At 42.4% G+C, this 25,302-nt stretch overlaps 3 protein-coding genes and 1 long non-coding RNA gene across 5 annotated transcripts in view; 3 read left to right on the plus strand and 1 right to left on the minus strand.

Annotated features, from left to right (window-relative positions):
• The window catches only part of LOC110534612 (zinc finger protein 34-like), a 52,290-nt gene extending 39,776 nt beyond the window's left edge, over nucleotides 1–12,514 (plus strand). Inside the window, exons 4-6 of the mRNA XM_021619526.2 lie at nucleotides 5,765–5,926; nucleotides 6,343–6,457; nucleotides 10,039–12,514. Of these exons, the coding sequence (XP_021475201.2) occupies nucleotides 5,765–5,926; nucleotides 6,343–6,457; nucleotides 10,039–11,087 (1,326 nt within the window). The 3' untranslated portion in view covers nucleotides 11,088–12,514. The remainder of the gene's footprint in view (nucleotides 1–5,764; nucleotides 5,927–6,342; nucleotides 6,458–10,038) is intronic.
• The window catches only part of LOC110533183 (protein krueppel), a 260,240-nt gene that overhangs the window by 165,906 nt on the left and 69,032 nt on the right, over nucleotides 1–25,302 (plus strand). The gene's annotated exons all lie outside the window — the stretch shown is intronic.
• Nucleotides 11,929–18,129, minus strand: LOC110534734. The gene is made up of 2 exons (XR_002475161.2): nucleotides 17,869–18,129; nucleotides 11,929–12,201 (listed from the first exon to the last, which is right to left on the minus strand). It is a non-coding gene; the product is annotated as an uncharacterized LOC110534734 (long non-coding RNA).
• LOC110534675 overlaps nucleotides 17,916–25,302 on the plus strand; it is a 32,786-nt gene continuing 25,399 nt past the window's right edge. For both annotated transcript variants that reach the window (XM_036934460.1, XM_036934461.1), the window contains exons 1-3: nucleotides 17,916–18,227; nucleotides 21,433–21,563; nucleotides 21,755–21,937. In XM_036934460.1, the coding sequence (XP_036790355.1) occupies nucleotides 17,942–18,227; nucleotides 21,433–21,563; nucleotides 21,755–21,937 (600 nt within the window). In that variant the 5' untranslated portion in view covers nucleotides 17,916–17,941. The remainder of the gene's footprint in view (nucleotides 18,228–21,432; nucleotides 21,564–21,754; nucleotides 21,938–25,302) is intronic.

Consider the following 25,302-nt stretch of genomic DNA (forward strand, 5'->3'; position numbering starts at 1 on the left):
CTATCCTTGTGAGGCAATACAGGTGTGCATTGGTCAGTCTGTTTCTCTGTGTTTATTCCAGCACGGTCAGGACAGAGGTTTGCCAGAAGTTTTAGCTTTTGCTTGGAGCTGGAGATTCACAGTGTTCAGGTGACGTCAGTTAAAAAAGCCAGCTTTAATATCCACTGTGGATTATCCAGTTCTGGCTCCTCTCTCTCCTTGCTTGCAACAAATACACGGATTTGAGGGAAGAGAGAGGAAATCTTTCCAAAACTCTGCCACGAGACCGCCATCTCGCCTCACTGAAATATCAAGTCGCCTTATTCTGTCTGGTATTCCTCCAGCAACTCGAAGAATTGCCGGTGTTTCAGTGCCCTCGCACATAGGCGGAAATCCCAGGGGGGACGGAGGGGACACGACCCCCCCCCCCCCCCCCCCAACCTCTGAATTTTTTTTGTCCCCCCCCCATTATATTACTGTAAACATAACTATGTAATTTCAATAATATGCAATAATGAATATGATTATAGACACTTAATAGCGCGTTTTTAAGTTTCAAAAGATTGCGACCCCCCCCCCGCCCTTTGCCTCACAATGGTTTGACCACTGCCAGTTCCTTATCTGGCAGGTAACAGAGGGTTCGTATCTACTGTCTGAAAGGCACTCAATGCACGTAACTGACGTGAGGTTAATCCAATCAATCGCGCCATAGCAATGTTGTTGTTTTTTTATGTTGGCAGGGTTTATACACACACTAGCTGAATTTGCAGAGCTAGCGGGCAAACATGAACTATTAAGCTAGCTAGTACCTATTCCATTCATGTGGCGTCGTCAAAGATGGAATCTTTGCCATCGTCAGTTTATTCCAAGATCAGCATGCGGCTGTAGTGCTTCAAAGTCCCTGCGATAAACTGAACTCCCAACTGAACAGAACTACACTCTCTTCTACCATTGTCTTAAATATCTTTAATGGTCTCGTAACAAAAGCTAAATTGTCGCTATGGGACTTTGAAGCACATGTGTGCCGATCTTGGAGTAAACTGACGATAGCAAATATTATAGCAAACACCACAGAAACGGAATGTGTGCTCGCTAGCTTTGGAAATTCAACTATTGATGGAAGCCAGCCAATATGAAACAAACTATATTAAAATGATAAAAGGTTGCAGCATATGTTGTGTAAATGGTGAACTCCTACAGCTGTCAACTCTTGTCACTGCAATCCGTTTCACATTTGCTAGCTACCTTTTAGATCAAAGCCCATATAGGATGATAGAAGCCCATCTCCTACTGTAAATAACCTACACACACTGTGTGTGTGTAGCTAGCCAGCCTGCCAGGTAGAAAAATGTCAGAAAAAAGTAGAGCATTTTTCAGTACACCAAAATGCAAAGCAATAACCCTAGTAGCCTAAGACTAGTTGATAAAATGTTCATTAGAAAGAAGTGAAATGCTAATGGAAATGTTTCACAATGATGTCATTAGGCAGATCAGGCAACAGAGGGCACACAGACAGCAGAGCTGGGGACAGATGGGCAGGGACAGACTGGCAGAGACAGGGAGTCTCAGGTAAGTTTGTTGAGTCTTTGTTTGGCAACATTATGAAAGGTTCTCCATTTTTTTGACTTGTAAAATAGGGACATAATTGGAAAATGCCATGGATACCCCCACTCTCAACTTAAACTGGTGACTGAACTAAGATTTGTTTTAAAGGCAATGGTATTGATTAATTGTGTAGTTTTGGGTACCGGTAGTTAGGAGTACAGCAAACACCTTATTTCTTTTCTAGGAGACAGACTGAGGCAGTTAGGGTGGTGAAAGGGAAAGAGCCAAGGAGAGAGACTTCAGAGGACAGTGTCACAGCCACGGCAGGACCAGGTGTCAACCTTGTTGCCAGCTGCACCAGTATAGGGGACAGTGGCACAGCCACGGCAGACAAGGTGTCAACCTTGTTGCCAGCTGCACCAGTATAGGGGAGGTGGCACAGCATTGTTCAGTTACCTCAGTGATGGCACAAAACCATATCAGCCACACCCGCAATTTTATAGAACCGCACACTCTTGCCAACAGAGTGTTGACATTTCAAGAGAGATGGTTTCGCAATTTCCCCTGGCTACATTATAATCCACCAATAAAAGGAGTGTTGTTTTCACTGCAGCCAAGGGTTTTCAAGCCAGCCATCTTTTGGCCAAAGAGCAGATGCTGCCTTCATTAGTGCAGGATTTAGGAACTGGAGAAAAGCCATTGTAAAATTCACAGCACATCAAAACTGCCAAACCCACCGCCACTGTGTAACTGTAACAGCACACCAGCTAAATCCAATCAGTGTCCAGTTATCCAGCGCGTGGGGTAAACAGCAGAAATGACGAAAGATACCTTGCACTGTATGAGAAAGCAACAACATTGATTGACTCCATTGAATCCATTGAGACGCACTCAAGACGATTTGCTGGCAAAGCAGTGGATCAGTGTTGGATGGTGTGGAGGTTCAGTTTGGCGACCGTTTTGACCAGGACAGTCTAAACATTCTGCAAAAGTTGGAAAGAGTGCTTCTCACGGTGGAGTTGGATGAGTCTCTAGATCAGTACCCTGAGCTGAACATAGATTCTCTTTCAGTGCAGTTGCCTCTCTTTCGCAAAACAAATACCCCTGTAGCAGTAGTTGAGAGGCAGCAGAGGTCCTCAGGAGGCTTCCAGTGGAGGTGCGGGGGTTGGTTGACCAAGTTGAGGTGCTGATCAGAATTTTGTCTGTAATGTACATAAAGACAGGCTGGACAGTCTTGAGGGAAAATATCTGCCAGCAATTTGTTGGATCCATTGAAACCCTCAAATGAAACCCTCATATGTTCGGTTCTTTTGTTCAGTAGTGTGTATAGCAGTGGTTCTCAACCTTTTTTGAGTACTGGAACGCCACCATATTATGAGGAAAGGCAGGCAAGGTTTTGAGTGGTCCTCAGGGACCTCCACCCCCTCTATATTATATGTAAAGTTAGTGGAATCCTTGTGCTGCTGAATACATTCATTACACTTTTATTTCATGGACCCCTTGCCATTACACCAGGGTCCCCTAGGGGTCCACATACCCTGTTTGAGAACCCCTGGTGTATAGTATGATATTTGTTATTTTGTTAAGTAGTTTTTCATACATGACAGTACACTTACTAATTATTTATTTAATTTAAAATGGCATACTTTGTGACATACTTGTCCATAGCTGTTGTTTGAAGAGTTGAGACTCTGACTGAACAATAACTAAGTATTTTGGTTGATTTGTTTGGGTTTTTCATTGAAGTAGTTATTTTGCTTTTAGAACTGTACTTATTCTGAGCATTTTGTTCTTGTAAAGATGTTGTAATAGACTCAAACCAGTGGCACATAATTAATGACTATATAAATGAATAAGAAAAAGATAAATAAAAAAAGGTCAGTTCAGTGCGGAGACCAACTTTGTGATGGTTCTCAATGGAGATTCTTTGAGATGAGATCTCACCATGTTCATTGTATTTATGAAACCTGCACCCATACAGTGTACAGTACCATTACCACCTACTGGCCTTGCTTGGTATTGCTGGTTGTAAATACAAATACCTGCATACATACTGGACTGATAAGGAACACTGCTATAACTATTATTAGTAGTAGTATTATAATGATTTAAACATTTTAACAAGTTGGGACAACCCTTCAGTTAACTACTGTACCTATCAATTATCCAGTAGTAGTAATTATGGTTCTTCAATATTCATTTAACATATTACAACGTAGGCTGTGTTACAGCACTACTTTTGGTGTCCCCCTCAGGAATTGCTCTTGAGAAAATTTAATGTAATTGTCCCCTCAAGTTGATTTCAAATTTTCGCCCCTGCCCTCGCAATAATAATGTTCGCCATGCGCACAACTTGCTGCATCACATTTTGTAAGTCAGTCTTTGAGTTTAGCCACAAGTGCTTCACGATGAATGATACAATGAAACGTAACAAATTCGGGAATATCATCTCTTTCTCATCAGGCCTCTGAGTCCCTTCTCCTTCCCTCGCATGATTGGTGCGCCGTCATTGCACACAGATGCCAGATTTGACCAGTAATATTATTATCAGCAAAAAAATGTGACAATGGCTTTCAGAATATCCTCTCCTCGTGTTTGTCCCTGAAGGGGCAGTAAACATAAGTTCCTCTCTGAACGACTTGTTTTAAGGGAAGCGGACCCAAACACACAATTGGGCAATGCCACTTACATCAGTGCTTTCGTCAAGCGCAATACTAAAACACGACGCCACTGATGTGTCAGTAATCACTTGCTTACTTACGGATGTCTTATATGAGTCTTATGGTCGAGTCTGAGAGTTGCAGTCCCTTAATTTGCTTTAAAATAGCTCCCTTGTTTGTGAAACCAGCATACAATATTTTGGCTGAGGCCAAAAAACATTTTGACAATCTCCGCCGCCTTGTTTCTCGCGAGTATCCAAGCAATCGCATATGTTGCCTCTGTCGTTTTCTCTGTCGATCATTTGCTGTTGTGCTATTTTGTTGTTTCTGAGGTTGCTTTGTGGCGGATATGTTTTGTCAAAGTGGGCATGGTGTGACTGCAAATGTCGTTCTAAAATTGCTAATTTAAAACAATTGACTGCCTTTTGAGCTAGTTCCATCATGCAGTACAAAAAAATACTTCTGTCCATTTCATATGGAACTTTGTTTTTCTTGAATCCAATTCCGTATCCTTCTCTAAGCCACCGGAGCCACGTTAGCTAGCTGCATTTCCCCACCGCCATCTTCCCGATTTACCTGGTTCTCCAGTGGTTGTTCATTCAATAGCTGTCACATTATTCTCCAGCTCTTCTTCCTCATTTTCATTGTCAATAGATTTACGTTTATTTTACAATAAGTTGATCCATGTCAACCAGACTGCAAAATTAGCTAGTAGCAAACTAATGTGTCGATCACTGTAGCTGAGCAGTTGCCTTCTATTTCGGCCTTTCTGTTCAACAGCTGCGCTATACTGCCATCTATCTGCCGTCCAGGGAACTTATATATATATATATATATATATTTCAATTAAGTGATTCAGGCCCGCATTAAACACATTGAATTGAAATTGTATCAATATTATGTATTATGAATGGAAAATCACCGCAAGCTGCAAATTAAGGGGCCTGCGGACCGGACCGCGCAATGAGTACCACACCTATAGGGAGGTTGTTAGAGACCTGACAGTGTGGTGCCAGGGCAAAAACTTCTCCCTCAATGTGAGCAAGACAAAGGAGCTGATCGTGGACTACAGGAAAAGGAGAGCCGAGCACACCCCATTCGTATTAACAAGGCTGTAGTAAAGAAGGTTGAAAGCTTGAAGTTCCTTGGTGTCCAAACACACTAACACAGTTGTGAGGAAGGCACGACCACACCTATTTCCCCTCAGGAGACTGAAAAGATTTTGAATGGGTCCTCAGATCCTCAAAAAGTTATGCAGCTGCACCACCGAGCGCATCGTGACTGGTTGTATCACGGCTTGGTATGGAAACTGCTCGGCAGCAAGACGCAAGGTGCTACAGAGGGTAGTGCGTACAGCCCAGTACATCACTGGGGGCGAGCTCCCTGACATCCAGGACCTCTATACCAGGCGGTGTCAGATGAAGGCTACCCAAGTCAGACTGTTCTCTCTGCTACCTCAGGACAAGTGATACAGGAGAGCCAAGTCTGGGACCAAAAGGCTACCCAGACTATTTGCATTGACCCCCCTTGTTTTATTCCTAATTTTTCAAGTGTATGTCTGTATCTCCTGTCTCTTCCAGGAGGAGGAGGGTCTGGAGGTGCTGCTGGTGAAGGAGGAGGGCTGTGAGGAGGGTCTGGGGAACCGTGAGGGGACCATCGTCATGAAGGACAACCAGACTACACCTCCTGAACCCACAGAGCAACCAGCTGAGAAGAACAGGACCACACACAGTCTCACTGAGGTGAGCCCACTGAACTACTGTTTGAATGGTACTAGGTCAGAGGAGTGTTGATCTAAGATCAGTTTTGCCTTGTAGATCATAATTAATAAAAATTATATGGACAGATCCTTTATTCAACTAGGCAAGTCAGTTAAGAACAAATTCTTATTTACAATGACGGCCAAACCCAGACGACCCTGGCCAATTATGCGCCACCCTCCCGATCACAGCTGGTTGTGATACAGCCCAGGATCGAACCAGGGTCTGTAGTAATACCTCTAGCACTGCAATGCAGTGCCTAAGACCGATGCGCCACCCTAGATTGGCACTCCTACTATGAGACACTTTCTGGATACCAGCCCTGGTCTTGACATGCCTTTGAAAGATCCAATTCCAACCCAAATAGTGTCAACTAAACCCAACCTTATTTCTTGCAGTCAGTAAACAACATGGAGGATGGGAAGCCTGATCTGCTGCTGGTGAAAGAGGAGACAATAGAAGACGGACCAGAGAGCATTGACCTGCTGAGTGGACTAAAGATGGGGGAGCAAGGTAAGGGCGACATACTTTTGTGTATGTATAGTGTATGTGAGGATTTTTGCTATTTCAACCACACCCGTGGCTGACCTAAGATCACCAGGCGCAATGCCAAGCGTCGGCTGGAGTGGTGTAAAGCTCGCCACCATTGGATTATGCATAGTGCCAAGTGTAACGTTTGGTGCAGGAGTAATAATGGTCTGGGGGTGTTTTTCATGGTTCGGGCTAGGCCTATTAGTTCCAGAGAAGGGAAATCGTAACGCTACAGCATACAATGACATTCTAAACGATTCTGAGCATTCAACATTGTGGCAACAGTTTGGGGAATTTCATTTCCTTTTTCAGCATGACAATGCCCAGTGCACAAAGCGAGGTTTATACAGAAATGGTTCCTCGATCGTGTGGAAGAACTTGACTGGCCTGCACATACAGTTGAAGTCGGAAGTTTACATAGGTTGGAGTCAAACTCGTTTTTCAACCATTCCACAAATTTCTTGTTAACAAACTATAGTTTTGGCAAGTCGTTTAGGACATCAACTTTGTTTATGACAAGTAATTTTTCCAACAATTTTTTACAGACAAATTACTTCACTTATAATTCACTGTATCACAATTCCAGTGGGTCAGAAGTTTACAAACATTAAGTTGACTGTGCCTTTAAACACCTTGGAAAATTCCAGAAAATCATGTCATGGCTTTAGAAGCTTCTGATTTTGAGTCAACTGGAGGTGTACCTGTGGATGTATTTCAAGGCCTACCTTCAAAGCCAGTGCCTCTTTGCTTGACATCATGGGAACATCAAAAGAAATCAGCAAAGACCTCAGAAAAAAAATTGTAGACCTCTACAAGTCTGGTTTATCCTTGGGAGCAATGAAGGTACCTTGGAAGCAAAGCCTGAAGGTACCACATTCATCTGTACAAACAATAGTATGCAAGTATTAACACCATGGGACCACGCAGCTGTCATACAGCTCAAGAAGGAGACGCGTTCTGTCTCCTAGAGAGGAATGTACTTTGGTGCGAAGTGTAAATCACTCCCAGAACAACAGCAAAGGACCTTGTGAAGATGCTGGAGGAAACAGGTGTTACGTTTCCCAGATTATGTGTTGTAGTTTGTGTATTTGCATGTGTTTATTTCAGGAAATGGCTTCCTGAAATCCCTCAAGCAGCTGATTGGTCAACTCCAGGGCTAATTGGAGAGCTGACCCCGCCCCCTCGTCAAGACACAGCTGTCTCCAGTTACACATTCATTCTGAAGCTATATAAAAGCCAGTGTTCTGTTCAGGGGAGGGAGATTTGCTGGGAGGTCATTGCAGAGAGATTTTGCTAGGAAGTTGGTATGTTTTGTTGCTCAGGTAGAGCTTAGTTGATGTCCTTTGTTTGCTTAGTTTGTTTGTGAAATTGTTTAATATTCTGTTTCATTTGTTCCCGGGGGGAAGGGGAAGGCACCTTGGGAGTGCTTAGGCAAGAGGCCCGCGGGCATACATATACCCGTAGTATATTCATTGTCTAGGCACACTAGGTAAGACCTGGGCGGACCACCCCCTGTATTTTGGTTAGGGCACCAGGTGGTGCTAAATTAGGTAAGTAGTGGGTAGGCAGGTAAGATAGGAGAGGGGGCTTTGAGATTTACTTTCTTTGCTTTGGTTCCGTCCAGCCCCTTTTCCCCATATTACCGTGTAAAGGAATAAAGTCCTTGTAAAACGGTACCACATTCTGCCTGTTATCATCCTTACTTGCACCTACAGTCCATACCTTTTTCACTTCACGGAGAGTTTAGTTGTAGCAGGGTGTTGCGTTCCCTCTTCATAGAGGCGTGCGTAACACAGGTACAAAAGTATCTATATCCCACAGTAAAAGGAGTCCTATTTCGACATAACCTGAAAGGCCGCTCAGCAAGGAAGAAGCCACTGCTCCAAAACCGCCATAAAAAAAGCCAGACTACGGTTTGCAACTGCACTTGGGGATAAAGATCGTACTTGTTGGAGAAGTCTCCTCTGATCTGATGAAACAAAAATAGAACTGTTCGGCCATAATGACCATCGTTACGTTTGGATGAAATAGGGGAAGGCTTGCAAGCCGAAGAACACCATCTCAACCGTGAAGCACGGGGGTGGCAGCATCATGTTGTGATGGTGCTTTGCTGCAGGAGGGACTGGTGCACTTCACAAAATAGATGGCATCATGAGGTAGGAAAATTATGTGGATATATTGACATCATTGACATCAAATATTGACATATATTGACATCAGTCTGGAAGTTAAAGCTTGGTCGCAAATGGGTCTTCCAAATAGACAATGACCCCAAGCATACTTCCAAAGTTGTTGCAAAATGGCTTAAGGACAACAAAGTCAAGGTATTGGAGTGGCCATCACAAAGCCCTGACCTCAATCCTGTAGAAAATTTGTGGGCAGAACTGAGAAAGTGTGTGTGAGCAAGGAGGCCTACAAACCTGACTCGGTTACACGAGCTCTGTCAGGAGGAATGGGCCAAAATTCACCAACTTATTGTGGGAGGCTTGTGGAAGGCTACCTGAAACGTTTGACCCAAGTTTAAATTGTTTAAGGCAATGCTTCCAAATACTATTTGAGTGTATGTAAACTTCTGACGCACTGGGAATGTGATGAAAGGAATACAAGCTGAAATAAATCTCTACTATTATTCTGACAATTCACATTCTTAAAATAAAGTGGTGATCCTAACTGACCATAGACAGGGAATTTTTACTAGAATTAAATGTTAGGAGTTGTGAACAACTGGGTTTAATTGTATTTGGCTAAGGTGTATGTAAACTTCCGACTTCAACTGTACAGTGTAGCCCTGACCTCAACCCCATCGAACACCTTTGGGATGAATTGGAACGCCGACTGCAAACCAGGCCTAATCGCCCAACATTGGCCGATTTAATTATTATTTTTTAAAATAATAAATCAAATATAAAAAAATCCCCTAGAGGAAAGCCTTCCCAGAAGAGTGGAGGAGGGGGATGGGGGACCAGCTCCATATTAATTGCCCATGATTTTGGAATGAGATGTTTACGAGCAGGTGTCCACATACTTTTGGTCATGTAGTGTACATAATAAAAGGGAAAGTTCATACTTTTATAAAGTGTGTTTTATGTAAACATAAGTTGTATCGATTTAATTTTATGAATGAAGAATAAATAATAGCATCCACATCTTCGATTAAGGCAGCCCCCCCCCAACCCCCATCTCTCAGATTCAGAGGGGTTGGGTTAAATGCGGAATAGACTTATCAGTTGAAGGCATTCAACTGACTGAATCAGAGAGATGTGGAGGCTGCCTTAAATCGACATCCACGTCTGCCTTGCTCAGGGGCAGAACGACAGATTTTTACCTTGTCACCTTTCGGTTACTGGCTCAACGCTCTAACCACTAGGCTACCTGCAATGGGAATAGTGATGCACCTTGCTATTATTTATTCTTCCTTCTTAAAATTAAATTAATACAACTTAAGTTTACATTTTTTTAAACACAATGTATGAACTTGATCAGGTAATTGATAAAAAAAAACTAAATATATAGCATTTTCTCTGCCATGGTTGTAAAGTCTATTTTCTAACCTTTTCATGTAGGTGGTTGGCTGGAGGCTAACAGAGGAGACTGGGCGGCCAGCTTGGATTCCCAGACCCAGATGGGTGCAGCCAAGGGCCCAGGGGACAACATCACTGAGCAGGCCAGGACCAGAAGCGACATAGTGGAGGTCAGTGGCTGGGACAGCGTCCTCAACTCTGGGCTGTGGAGCAACACTGTTAACCTCAACCAGAAACCGACAGTGGAACACAAAACAACATCCAAACTTAGTCTCCAAGACAACAGACTGGCTGAGACTAGTGTAAGGCGTAGATTTGGTCCGCGGGGACGAGGTGATGTAAGTATGCAGCGAGAGCGAACAGATACAGACTTCGCTAGCAATGCTCCATCCTGCTCCTATAGTTGTGATTCAGAGAGACTGATGGCAACTCAGGTTAACCCCCCAACAGGTGCTGCCTTCAGCCTGCCTTCTATAGGATCTATCAACTGGAACATGGACCCTGTGACAACACAGACACTCCCTGGCCTTCGTCCTCCTCAAACTCTCCTAATGTTAAACCAGAACTCAGACAATGCCAGTGCCTCAACACTAAATGGCTATACGAGCTCAGTGACAAATGAAAATAGTAGAGATGGAATCAGTAAAGGTGATATCGCCATAGAGAAGCGCTTCCCGTGTTCGTTCTGTGGGAAAGTCTTCAGTTTCTCCAAACAGGTAGAGATCCACCAGAGGGTGCACACGGGGGAGAAACAATTTGGCTGCCACCTGTGCCGAGCCAGTTTCTCTCACTCGTTCAGCCTGAAGAGACACCAGAGAGTCCACACAGGGGAGAAACCGTTTAGCTGTACCCAGTGTCACATGCGCTTCGCCCAGGCTGGTGACCTGAAGAGGCACCAGAGGGTCCACACAGGAGAGAAACCCTACAGCTGCCTCCAGTGTGAGAAGAGGTTCACCCGCCAGGACCAGCTGAAGATGCACCTGAAGGTCCACATGGGAGAAAGGCCGTTCGCCTGTACACAATGCGGGAAGAGGTTCTCAGAGAGGAGCTACCTCAGGATACACCAGCAGAAAAACCATCCCACTCTATAACATGGAAAGTAACCATTCCTCTTGATAGCTTCTGATGTTTAGATCAAATCATGCATTAAAGACAGATTCATTTTCATTGTCAGCAGAAAAGAGCCACCGATGCATTTGAAATAACAATAGTAGCATATTTCAGTGTTGAATATTCCTGGGTAAAATATTGCATTCAGACATTGTATGAGCCTAAAAAGTCTGTTACATAGTGTTTGTACTGTGTAGGCTATATGATGTTCACATTCATTTTATTATTTACCCTCAAACTTAATGAGAAAATGAATGCAGTTCATCAAGTTCATGCTGATTTATTTTTTATTAATATTTTTTGTGTGGTTTTCATGTGGTGTATTTAAATATGTTTAATAAACACAATGGGACTTTTCATTAAGACTTTATATGAGACTCCCTTTAATATGCGTTCCATCTGATCTCACCTTATTCTGCATACACATCAGCAGTTTACCATACTTACTGAAATATCTACACACACATCAAAATAGTTCAGTCGCGTTTGTCTGAGGAATTCTCACTTATCATAGCTGACTCATATTTACCCACATATGTCGACCATAATGTCATTCTGTAACTACAGTATAGGACTAGATAGATAGGACTAACATAGTGGGGGTGGGTAAACACGCCATGTTGAAAGTGTGTTTATGTCTGTGTAATCTGTATCACCGCTCTCTTCCAGGAGGAGGGGTGTGTGGAGGGTCAGGGGAACCCTGAGGGGACCATGGTCATGGGGGACAACCAGACTACACCTCTTCCTGAACCCACAGAGAAACCAGCTGAGCAGGAGCTACCTCAGGATATACCAGCAGAAAATGCACACAGCCCATTGATATGTAATAAAAATATATTTATTTCATATAGCACTTTTCATACAGAACCTACCACTTTTAAAAAACAAACTAAAACAAATTCAGGGAGCTGGCAGTTCATGGAAGAGGGTCACAGCTAGATGACAATGCAGTTCAGTAAAGGAGTAGCTTGACTGGAATCTGCGTTGATGGTACAGGGAGACATCAGTCAGACAGGCCCGGAGCTTTATCAGGCACATCTGTCTCTGCAGTACACACCTCCTCCTCCTCTGTAGGTAGGCTGGAACATCCACCACCTGGGTGATGCATCGGCAGCAATAAGTGCCTGAAAGACCACCACACCTGGGCAGTAATCGGCAACAGTCTCCTATGAGGCGAGCCTCTCATCCCCTCACACTACAGTCCACATCCTTCCATGTAGTGCTAGTTTGTAGTTAATTCTGTTGGTTTTGGATGTAGTAGGGAACTGCATGATGAGGTGAACTGAGGAAATAATTAGTATACTGATGGTTGGTGGGATGGAGTCTGACAACCCTTTCCTGTTTGATTTGATTAGGATCCCCATTAGCCGATGCCATTGGTGACAGTTGGCATTACTGGGGTCTGACACATAATGAAAAATAAATTAGACAAAAAATGTAGTGTGCATGATTGTTTGCATTATCAGTTGTACATACAGTACCAGGCGTGGCTTCCGTCTGGCCACTAACATAAAGGCCTGATTGGTGGATGTCAGTACATATAGTGCCTTCGGAAAGCATTCAGACCCCTTGACCTTTTCCACATTTTGTTACGTTACAACCTTATTCTCAAATGGATTCAATAAACAATTTCCCAGCTAAATACTTTTTACATTTTTGCACATTTCTTAAAAAGAAAAAACATACCTTATGTAAATAAGTATTTAGACCCTTTGTTTTGAAATTTGAGCTCAGGAGCATCCTGTTTCCATTGATACAACTTGATTGGAGTTCACCTGTGGAAAATTCAATTGATTGGACATTATTTGGAAAGGCACACACCGGTCTATATACAGTGCCTTGCGAAAGTATTTGGCCCCCTTGAACTTTGCGACCTTTTGCCACATTTCAGGCTTCAAACATAAAGATATAAAACTGTATTTTTTTTGTGAAGTTGTGAAGAATCAACAACAAGTGGGACACAATCATGAAGTGGAACGACATTTATTGGATATTTCAAACTTTTTTAACAAATCAAAAACTGAAAAATTGGGCGTGCAAAATTATTCAGCCCCTTTACTTTCAGTGCAGCAAACTCTCTCCAGAAGTTCAGTGAGGATCTCTGAATGATCCAATGTTGACCTAAATGACTAATGATGATAAATACAATCCACCTGTGTGTAATCAAGTCTCCGTATAAATGCACCTGCACTGTGATAGTCTCAGAGGTCCGTTAAAAGCGCAGAGAGCATCATGAAGAACAAGGAACACACCAGGCAGGTCCGAGATACTGTTGTGAAGAAGTTTAAAGCCGGATTTGGATGCAAAAAGATTTCCCAAGCTTTAAACATCCCAAGGAGCACTGTGCAAGCGATAATATTGAAATGGAAGGAGTATCAGACCACTGCAAATCTACCAAGACCTGGCCGTCCCTCTAAACTTTCAGCTCATACAAGGAGAAGACTGATCAGAGATGCAGCCAAGAGGCCCATGATCACTCTGGATGAACTGCAGAGATCTACAGCTGAGGTGGGAGACTCTGTCCATAGGACAACAATCAGTCGTATATTGCACAAATCTGGCCTTTATGGAAGAGTGGCAAGAAGAAAGCCATTTCTTAAAGATATCCATAAAAAGTGTCGTTTAAAGTTTGCCACAAGCCACCTGGGAGACACACCAAACATGTGGAAGAAGGTGCTCTGGTCAGATGAAACCAAAATTGAACTTTTTGGCAACAATGCAAAACGTTATGTTTGGCGTAAAAGCAACACAGCTGAACACACCATCCCCACTGTCAAACATGGTGGTGGCAGCATCATGGTTTGGGCCTGCTTTTCTTCAGCAGGGACAGGGAAGATGGTTAAAATTGATGGGAAGATGGATGGAGCCAAATACAGGACCATTCTGGAAGAAAACCTGATGGAGTCTGCAAAAGACCTGAGACTGGGACGGAGATTTGTCTTCCAACAAGAGAATGATCCAAAACATAAAGCAAAATCTACAATGGAATGGTTCAAAAAGAAACATATCCAGGTGTTAGAATGGCCAAGTCAAAGTCCAGACCTGAATCCAATCGAGAATCTGTGGAAAGAACTGAAAACTGCTGTTCACAAATGCTCTCCATCCAACCTCACTGAGCTCGAGCTGTTTTGCAAGGAGGAAAGGGAAAAAAATTCAGTCTCTCGATGTGCAAAACTGATAGACATACCCCAAGCGACTTACAGCTGTAATCGCAGCAAAAGGTGGCGCTACAAAGTATTAACTTAAGGGGGCTGAATAATTTTGCACGCCCAATTTTTTAGTTTTTGATTTGTTAAAAAAGTTTGAAATATCCAATAAATGTCGTTCCACTTCATGATTGTGTCCCACTTGTTGTTGATTCTTCACAAAAAATATTTTTATATCTTTAGGTTTGAAGCCTGAAATTTGGCAAAAGGTCGCAAAGTTCAAGGGGGCCGAATACTTTCGCAAGGCACTGTAAAAGGTCCCACAGTTGACAGTGCATGTCAGATCAAAAACCAAGCCATGAGGTCGAAGGAATTGTCCGTAGAGCGCCGAGATAGGATTGTGTCAAGGCACAGATCTGGGGAATGGTACCAAAGAAATTCTGCAAAATGGAAGGTCCCCAAGAACACAGTGGCCTCCATCATGGAAAAAGTTAACGGGTCTGAATACTTTCTGAATGCACCGTACACACAAAAAGTAGGTCACATGGGGGAGATGTGCTGAGGAGTGGCTTTCATCTGGCCACTACCATAAAGGCCTGATTGGTGGATGTCAGTACATACACCAAAATAGTAGGTCACATGGGGGAGAGGTGTGAGGTGTTGCTTTATTTTTTTTTTAAACCAGGTTTGTTGTTCACTGGCACTGAGATGGTGTTCCATGCAATCATGGCTCTGTACAATACTGTAAGTTTCCTTGAATAGGTTCTGAACCTGGGGACTGTGAAAAGACCCCTGGTGGCGTTTGTGTAAGTTGACTATGCAAGCAATTGGGAATTTCCAACACATTCATATTTTTTATAAAAACAAGAAGTGATGCAGTCATCAGTCTTTCCTCAACTCTTAGACCAGAGAGACTGGCTTATTGATATTAGCCTCTGATTACAAAGAGCAAAACATGCTGCTCTGTTCTGGGCCAGCTGCAGCTTAACTATGTCCTTCTTTGCAGCACTTGACCATATGATTGGACAATAATCAAGATAAGAGATAATATTCTAGACCCTGCATGACTTGGTGTGTGTGGTGTCAAAAAAAGCTAAGCATCTCTTTATCATGGGCAGACCTCTCCCCATCTTTACAACCATGATGCTGGTGTTTTATAAATGAGGAAACAATAGTGCCTCAATTCAAGTAGTGCAGCAGTGCGTAATCTAATGTTGAACCTTTTCAAAAGTATTCTATCAAAGTGAGGGTACCAGATTCACAGAAAAAGTAAAGTGTTACCACAGTAAGAAAAGTTATTATAATTGTCACATGCATCTGTGGTGCAATCAAAGTACTGTACTTCAACGTATTTGTGTGTATGACCTTTTTGTTGAGGTTAAATACAAAATTGACTGTGCTGAATGTCATGGTTATTTTTATCATTGGAGGGACTGATTTAGGGATGGGCACTGTTATTCAAATATCCATGGACATTAGTATTGAATTACTTGGGAGAGTATTCATTTGAGAGAAACATATAGGCCTATTTTAACAACTAAGACTTACGTCTCAAATTAAATACAATTATCTGTGTGACATTTCTACATAGCCTACAAGCATAGACCATTACAGTTTTTATGAGTGCACCCCATAAAGAGGCACAGGTAAAGCTTTTTCTTATTGTCGTCAATCAAAGTGGCGCTACATTCAGAGGCTCCATGCGTAGCAAGTGAAATGGGAGATTTCTAATCGTTGCAAAATGCAATTGCGGAATTTAATTGTCTAAATGAGAAGGAGTAGTCTACAACGATCAACCAACAGGTAGGCTGTTTCATATTAATGGGGTTGTTGTAGCCAAGTATTGGGAGCAAAGCAAAATAGCCTTAATTAGCCTTGCTACTTTTGCTAGCTAGCTAGCTGGCTACTGTAGCTAACTAGCTTCTTTAATGCAATTAAGACAGGCACTACCAGATGGTATGATAGATATGTAAGGCAGCAGCAAGTTTGTCTAACTAGCGCAAGTCGGTTTGGCTACTTTCTCGCACTCCCTCTGTGCCACATATTGACTGTCACACACACCGGCCCCTGCTCCTCTCTCGCCCCTCTACACCCTTCTGACGAAACAAGCAGAGCACAGCGCACCCGTGAGCAGGTCTCCATTGAAGTAAAAAAAATACATGTATTTTTTTAAAACACATGTAGTTCGACTGTCCGGATATCATTCGAATAGTTAAATCATTACAAGTGCTCAGCATACGTGGGAACTCCTTCAAGACTGTTGGAAAAGCATTCCAGGTGAAGCTGGTTGAGAGAATGCCAAGCGTGTGCAAAGCTGTCAAGGCAAAGGGTGGCTATTTTGATTTGTTTCACACTTTTTGGTCACTACATGATTCCATATGTGTTATTTCATAGTTGATGTCTTCAGTATTATTCTACAATGTAGAACATTTTTACAATAAATTAAGAAAAACCCTGGAATGAGTAGGTAAGCTTTTTACTGGTACTGTACTTGTGTAAATACCTGTTTAGAGAGACAGTAAATCTATGCTAGAATAAGGACAGTTTAATATTTATCTTACAGGCTCTAGTTTAGTCACACCTGGACTACTGTTTAGTCACACCTGGACTACTGTTCAGTCGTGTGGTCAGGTGCCACAAAGAGAGACTTAGGAAAATTGCAATTGGCTCAGAATAGAGCAGCACGGATGGCCATTGGATGTACACAGAGAGCAACCATTAATACTATGCATGTCAATCTATCCTGGCTCAAAGTGGAGGAGATATTGACTTTATCCCTACTTGTATTTGTGAGAGGTATTGATTGACATGTGGAAAGTACCAAGCTCTCTTTTAAACAACAAGCACACAGCTCAGACACCCATGCATACCCCACAAGACATGCCAGAGGTCTCTTCACAGTCCAGAACAGACTATGGGAGGCGCACAGTACTACACAGAGCCATGACTACATGGAACTCTATTCCACATCAGGTAACTGATACAAGCAGTAGAAACAGATAATAAAATAAATCCACCTTATGGAACAATGGGGACTGTGAACCAACACAAATATAGGCACAAACATATGCATATACACACATGATAACATATGCACTGCACTGTACACGTGGATTTCGTGTTGTAGATATGTAGTAGTGGAGTAGGGGCCTGAGGGCACACACTTAGTGTGTTGTGAAATCTGTTTTGAATGTATTGTAATGTTTTTAAAATTATATAACTGCCTTAATTTTGCCAGACCCCAGGAAGAGTGGCTGCTGCCAATGGGGATTCATAATAAATCAAATACTGAGGTGATGTAAATGGAATTAACTCATTATTTTCTACTCTATTATTTCTAAAGAAGTCTCTCAGCATGAAAGATACAGATCATAGGAGATTTGATGTGATAAGCAGTACCGTATTTAAAAGAATAGAGCGCATACTTTTTCATTGAACCACACCCTTTGGACTATGACGCCAACCAATAAGATAATTTCTCTTCAGTGTAAACGGAAGTGAACAGTGACTAAGAACAGTTTCTACGTTAGCGTTTTTATTGTTGTTGTGTAGACAATTATTATTACCCTGGAACTCAAAATATGACTAATTTACCTGCACAGCATCACATACTTACCCTAGGTAGTGTTTAATTCGCGTTGGAGACAGAACTTGGTTGATAGATGTTATCTGGTTAACATTAGCTAACAATGGCTAACTGCAACGTTATGGTTTTTCACACTCAAATAGCCTCCATCATGGAGGTGTTAGCGAATGCAGCCGTTGCAGAAATCTGTAAACTCGTAGACGACGACTATGCAGTGTTTCGTTTGGAAATAACTCAAAGCCAGAAAGAAACCAGGACATTGCGGAGGAAACTACAGCAACTAGAACTGAAGGTGGCACGGGAGCGCGCAGAGAGGACAACGCGAGAGCGCGTCCCCGCCAGTCCGAATAGTGTCAAGTTCCTCGACCGATACAGAGGAATGGCAAGAGGTACATTTAGCAAATGGCCAAGGCTGCGGAGCCTGTCGTCCCGTTCCCATGTACGCATGTGTTGAGATGTGTTACCCAGAATTGGGTCTTGGTCAGTTTTTGAATAGTAGTATTCAATACTTCCCCTGAATAATTAAGTACGTAGCTAGCTATCGTGCAGTTTTGGATTTTATCAGGAAGGTCAATTAAGAGCAAATTATTTTAGCAACTTCTAACCAGATTCTTGAGCTCTTATGCAGCTATTGTCAATTCATTCATGTGCAATTCAGTTCAATACACTGGCTCATCTGGCTGGCATGTTTTTATTTTGAGCTTCCCTCCCTTTGTCTTGTCTTACACTAAAGTATGCTTTCATTAGTCATGTTATTATTATTATTTTCCTGTCTCCCTTCCTCCACCACATGGCATAGGCATAGCTCAGTGCTACAGTAGTGCCATTGTGGTTGTACATAATACAAGACATAACAAACAGTTGAATAATGTTGAAATCACAAATACCTAAAAGGGATTCACAACAATGAATTAACCTAATTGATTAATTCAATGAACAGCCTGTGAAAACCAACCTGGCAATAATTATAGAAAAATGTAAAAGGTTTCTATTTTTGTGGAACAGATGTGTCGTGAACTTGTTTATTTTATTTAATAGTCCCACATGGCAGTTATAGACTGAAATATATGGGTATAGGCTAACATCGAAACATAAACAATAAAACACCATTTAGTTGAGAAAACAAAAGTATGAATGAGACTCCTCCGAGTTGGCAGAAATAGGTTATGGGTGATTTTTCTTTTGCTATATCTCTTCTGTCATGTGGGATAGAGAGGAGGTGGGTGCTATGGGTGGTTCTGCCCGTCACTTGCCCTCGATAGGCAGCCAGTGTCGGAAGGGGGACTTGAAGAAGGAGATTGCAAAGTCCAGGCACAGCTGGTCTCTTCGCTCTTGGGAGTGCTAGTGTATGTAGCGCATCTGTGTGTCTCACTGTGCCCAGGATGATATGGCAAGCACACGTTCTTTGCAGATTAGATTAACCAACATGACACTAACAGTAGGTGTAGATAATGTAATGAAAAGTGAGATATTGGAGGGTGGTTCACACTACTGTTTGTGATCACGTCATATCACAGAGTCTGCGTTTAAGTATATGCATTATGTACATAAACACATGCATTCACTCACTCATTTATCAGGAGATGCTGCATTACTCTTGATATTGCATGTTACAAAATGTAACCTGGACTTAAATTGAATCAACATAAGAACATGAGTAAATGTGTAGAAAAAATAGGGAAGGGAAGTGCTGCAGGGATACTGTAGTATATAGATATGGAGACAAGTCAGCCTTGTTTTGCTCCTCTTAAAAGATAAATACTTTCTGAGAAGTAACCATTATTTACTATTTTACATCTGGGGTTGCTGTACATAACTTTAACCCATTGTATAAGATATTCACCAAAATTAAAGTAATCCAGGCATTTATATATAAATTCTAGTCGTACTTTGTCAAACGCCTTTTCAAAATCTGCTATGAAGACCAGGCCTGATGTCTTTGATGTTTCATAATGTTCAATACTTTCAAGTAATTGTCGTATACTATCTCCAATATATTGTCCATGTAAAAAACCTGTCTGATCGTGATGTACAATATCTGGTAAAACATTTTTTATTCTATGTGCTCTGCACATCTGAGCAATCTAATTTGCAGGTGCATGGTAACAATTGAACAAGATGAAGGAAAAAGGAAACCGCACACTGCTCTTGATAGTATCACTGATATTTAATAAGCTTACGTATCGGCCTCACGGCCTTCGTCAGAGCTTTTGTGATTTAAAAACAATGTGCACCCTTATGTAGACCTGGCCCCACCCACATCCGTTCCACACATCGAATAGGGTTGGAGGCAAAGGAAAAACAAATAAGTGCTACCAAATATAACAATATGCATTTCATAAATATTATAAAAGTGTATAAATAAGACGTATGAAACACGTCTGTCAAACCAAAATGAGGACATAGCAAGTTATCATTAGTCATTGGGTACATCGTACGAAAAACAGAGTCATCTTAAATAGGCACATCATTCATGTTCAAATTCACAACAAATTCACAACATAACATAACAGCATTAAAGGTAGAAATGTCATGCTTTAGGTCACTACCTTTAGATTTTGTGGCATAGAGAAAGTTAAGATATCAGACAGGGGAGGAGATATTAATAATAGTCTTATTAAAGAGAATGTTTTTGGATTTTCACCCTCCAGATATTATTTCCTAAAGGACTTAATGATGAAATGCCTATTTATGTTGTGAATTTGAACATGAATTATGTGCCTATTTAAGATGACTCTGTTTTTCGTACGATGTACCCAATGACTAATGAAAACTTGCTATGTCCTCATTTTGGTTTGACAGACGTGTTTCATATGTCTTATTTATACACTTCTGTAATATTTATGAAATGCATCTTTGATGTTATGGGGCTATTTTGCTTCCACTGGTCCTGGGGCCCTTGTTAATATCAACGGCATCATGACCCAGTACCAGGATTTCAGCCAAAAACCCGGTTGCCTCTGCCAGGAGGCGGAAACTTGGCGGCAAGTGGGTCATCCAGCACACATCAAAATCCACAAATAAATGTTTAATTGGTCACAAAATCAAAATTTTGCAATGGCCATCTCAGTCTCTGGATTTGAAACCCATTGAAAGCCTATGGTTTGAATTGAAGAGGGCAGTCCATAAGCGCAAATGAAGGATATCAAGGATCTGGAAGGATTCTGTATGTAGGAATGGTGTAAGATTCCTCCCAATGTGTTCTCCAACTCATAAAACATTTTTGAAAAAGTGTCCGTGCCATTGTCCTCGCAAGGTAAAGTATTGAAAGGCATTGAAAACAGGGATGTTAAACAAAACATCGTTCTCTGAGCAATTGTATTAGTATAAAATATAAATTCCTTTTTTTTGTTGCATACAATGTAGCTCAGTATTTGAATGATTTATTTTAAACAGTCATTTTTGCTCATCTTTATCAAGGGTGCCAGTAATTTCAGAGCCCACTGTAGGTGCCCCAGGTCCCCCGGATGTGGTAGTCTAGCCCTGCTTACATCCTTACCAATTGTAGACGGTGTCAATAGTGTACAATATAGCGTTGAACATTGACAGTAGTACTTACCTTAACCACCCTCTTTCCCCCAATCACTCTCTTAGATGAAGGACATCTCACTGAAGGCCACAGGAGCTTTGTGAAGCCAGCGGAACACAACGCGTGGAGAGATGACCAACCCATAGCGATAGATGAGGGGAGTGGAACCTCAACCCAGCATGTTATCGTGATAGAGGTTAGTGTGATAGTGTAACATAGAAAAAATTACAGTACATTAAATGTGGCCCATTTATTTCAGAAAGGCTCCCCTCAACTATTCACTTGCTTACATGTACATTCTTATTTATCTTTCATAGGGAGCTTGTGAGACTTTGTTATCCAATTCAACTCATATACCGATAATAACCTCCTCTCTTCTTGTGTCAGTCAGCAGATGCAGAGGCTGCAGGTCCTGGGGTCAAGCAGAAGGAGTCTGAAAGAGAGGAGGACCCACGACACAGCAGAGATATCGAGACTGGAGCAGCGGCGGGAGTGACGCCCCCTGTAGCCACGGAGGACCTCGCCACCGCCACTGTGCCCCAGGCCAGGACCCGACGCAGCATCACGGAGGTCAGTGGAACGCCAAACGCCGTCCTCAAAGCAGAGACTTTAACTGTAACACTCGGGCTCTTACACAAAGGATCTGACCACAGATCAGACCCAGAGAGACTGGGGCTGGAGCAACTGCGCTGTCCTCCTGCTCCCAGCTCAGAGTATTTACTTTACGGTAACCCTAGCCCTAGGATGGTTCATTCCCATCGGGACTCAGGTGACGCGTTAGAGACTGGCAATGATTCGTTTTGTTCTTACTCTACAGAGATGGACCCTGGCAACATGCCCTTGGGTTTAGAGACGCAGACTGATCTGTCTAGAGGGGACCGGAACCGGTACAGTAGTCGTGTGTACTCTGAAGGGTGCCTAGATAAGAAAGTGGATGGTCTTATCGTAAATGAGGTGACTGTGAAAGTGGAGGGCAAAGCTCCTCTGACATGGAATATAGACGAGACTCACTTAGGAGAAGGACACTCACAGGGCAGAGATTTCTTAGATTACAGGGACAGCTTAGAGAATAATCAAAATGTTGCCACTCACTCCCCTTTACACACGCTCAAGGATCGGGGCCCATTGTCCACATCGATTGGGCCTTCCAATTCACACAGCTGTGTCCTTTTCAATCAGTTATTGAACTCGAAGGACCAAAGGGCCAACGCTCGAGGAGGGGGAGCAACATCAGCTGACCGTAAAGAAAAATGGTTCCCCTGCATGTTCTGTAACAAAGGCTTCACCTGCCCCCGGAAGGTGGAGGTCCACCAGAGGGTCCACACAGGTGTGAAACCCTTCAGCTGTACCCAGTGTCACATGCACTTCGCCCAGGCTAGCAGCCTGAAGAGGCACCAAAGGGTACATACAGGGGTGAAACCATTCAGCTGTACCCAGTGTCACATGCGCTTCGCTCAGACTGGTGACCTGAAGCGGCACCAGAGGGTCCACACAGGAGAGAAACCCTACAGCTGTCCCCAGTGTGAGAAGAGATTCTCCCACCAGCACCATCTGAAGATTCACCTGAAGGTCCACACGGGAGAGAGGCCATTCAGAGAGTAACTAAGGATACTCCAGCAGAAAAAACATTCCACTATATCATAGAAACTAACCATTCCACTCAATAGCTTCTGACTTTTACGTCAAACCCTGCATTAAAGACAAAGATACATTTTCAATGTTGTCAGCAGAAAAGATCCACAGATGCATTTCAAATAACAAGAGTAACAGATTTCAATGTAGAATATTCCTGGGTAAAATATTGCATCCAGACATTTTGTGAGATAAAAAGCCTAAAAAGTCAGTTATATATTGTGTTTGTACTGTATAGGCCAGGGATTCTCAACTGGGGGGTCGGTAGGATTTTAAGGGGTTATGGGAACTTTGCAAGAATATAAAACATGTAATAAAAAAATATTTTGAAAGGTAACCGCCACACTGAAACTTTTATTTTGAAAGGATACGGCCTCACCGCTTATTGTTGCTGACTTTACATGTACAGTGCGTCAGCAGTGTTGAAATGGCTTGTTACATTTGGACTTGGAGGGTTTTCGCACTGCACACACACACTGACCCCACCCCGCACACACACAGATCCAATGAAATGACAGATTTCTCGACACGTACACACACTGATCCAATAAAAATGTCACTGCAACATCGTTTTGTTTTAAATGTGACATGTCCAATCAGGTAATACAGATCTTCTTCTGACAGCTATCTCGATTGATAGCTAACTATTCAGATGTGTTCTGCAGGCATTGCACATGTGGATTGTTAGCTGTCATTTAACTCATGTAGTTTAGCTGTCAGAGTAAAATCATGGACAAGTTTTTAATACGTGCAGTTCCCTCTTCATCTACTGCTGCTTCCAATGTCAACAACAAGGCAGACAACCCAGGCCCTGTCAAGAAGAGAGAACATGAACCCGACATCATTCGATATAGTTTTACATACACTACCGTTCCAAAATTACAAACACTACCGTTCACATTTTTTGTCCATTAAAATAACATCAAATTGATCAGAAATACAGTGTAGACATTGTTAATGTTGTAAATGACTATTGTAGCTGGAAATGGCAGATTTTTTTAATGGAATATCTACATAGGTGTACAGAGGCCCATTATCAGCAACCATCACTCCTGTGTTCCAATGGCATGTTGTGTTCGCTAATCCAAGTTTATCATTTTAAAAGGCTAATCGATCATTATAAAACCCTTTTGCAATTATGTTAGCACAGCTGAAAACATTTGTGCTGATTAAAGAAGCAATAAAACTGGCCTTCTTTAGACTAGTTGAGTATCTGGAGCATCAGCATTTGTGGGTTCGATTACAGGCTCAAAATGTCTAGAAACATTCTTCTGAAATTCATCAATCTATTTTTGTTCTGAGAAATGAAGTCTATTCCATGCGAGAAATTGCCAAGAAACTGAAGATCTCTTGCAACGCTGTGTACTACCCCCTTCACAGAACAGTGCAAACTGGCTCTAACCAGAATAGAAAGAGGATGCCCCGGTGCACAACTGAACAAGCAGACAAGTAGTTTGAGAAACAGACACCTAACAAGTCCTCAACTGGCAGCTTCATTAAATAGTACCTGCATAACACGAGTCTCAACGTCAACAGTGAAGACTCCGGGATGTTGGCCTTCTAGGCAGAGTTGCAAAGAAAAATCCAAATCTCAGACTGGCCAATAAAAAGAAAAGATGGGCAAAAGAACAAAGACACTGGACAGAGGACCTCTGCCTAGAAGGCCAGCATCCCGGAGTCCCTCTTCACTGTTGACGTTGAGACTGGTGTTTTGCAGGTACTATTTAATTACAAAAATTTAAAACAGCATCTTGTCAAGCTGCAGGTAAAGTTTTGCGACTACTTCCCGGAGGAGAACAGGACACAAGACGACTGGATACGGGACCACTTTCACGGGAAGCGTCACGTTGCCAAGCAACGAAGAGGCTGTCATTTGATCACGGACTGAGCATACGCATCCCGGAAATGACACTGCCACAGTTCTGGTGCAGCTTAGTGGGAGAGTATCCTGCTCTCGCCTGTCATGCAATCAGAATCATGCTACCTTTCAGCAGTAACTATCTGTGTGAAAGTGGCTTCTCTGCTAGGGCCGTGCTGAAAACTAAAAGCAGAAACAAACTGGAATTTTTTGTACATTTTAAAAAAATGTTACATTTAACATTTATTTAACTAGGCAAGTCAGTTAAGAACAAATTCTTATTTACAATGACAGTCTACCTCGGCCAAACCAGGACGCCGCTGGGCCAATTGTGCGCCGCCCTATGGGACTCTCAATCACGTCCGGGTGTGATACAGCCTGGACAGCCAGCATGACCTCCGAGTTGCCGTGTCAACCATCACCCCAGATTTCAATAAACTTATCA

Source organism: Oncorhynchus mykiss, chromosome 10 (genome assembly GCF_013265735.2).
Source record: "Oncorhynchus mykiss isolate Arlee chromosome 10, USDA_OmykA_1.1, whole genome shotgun sequence".
NCBI classification, from domain to species: domain Eukaryota; kingdom Metazoa; phylum Chordata; class Actinopteri; order Salmoniformes; family Salmonidae; genus Oncorhynchus; species Oncorhynchus mykiss.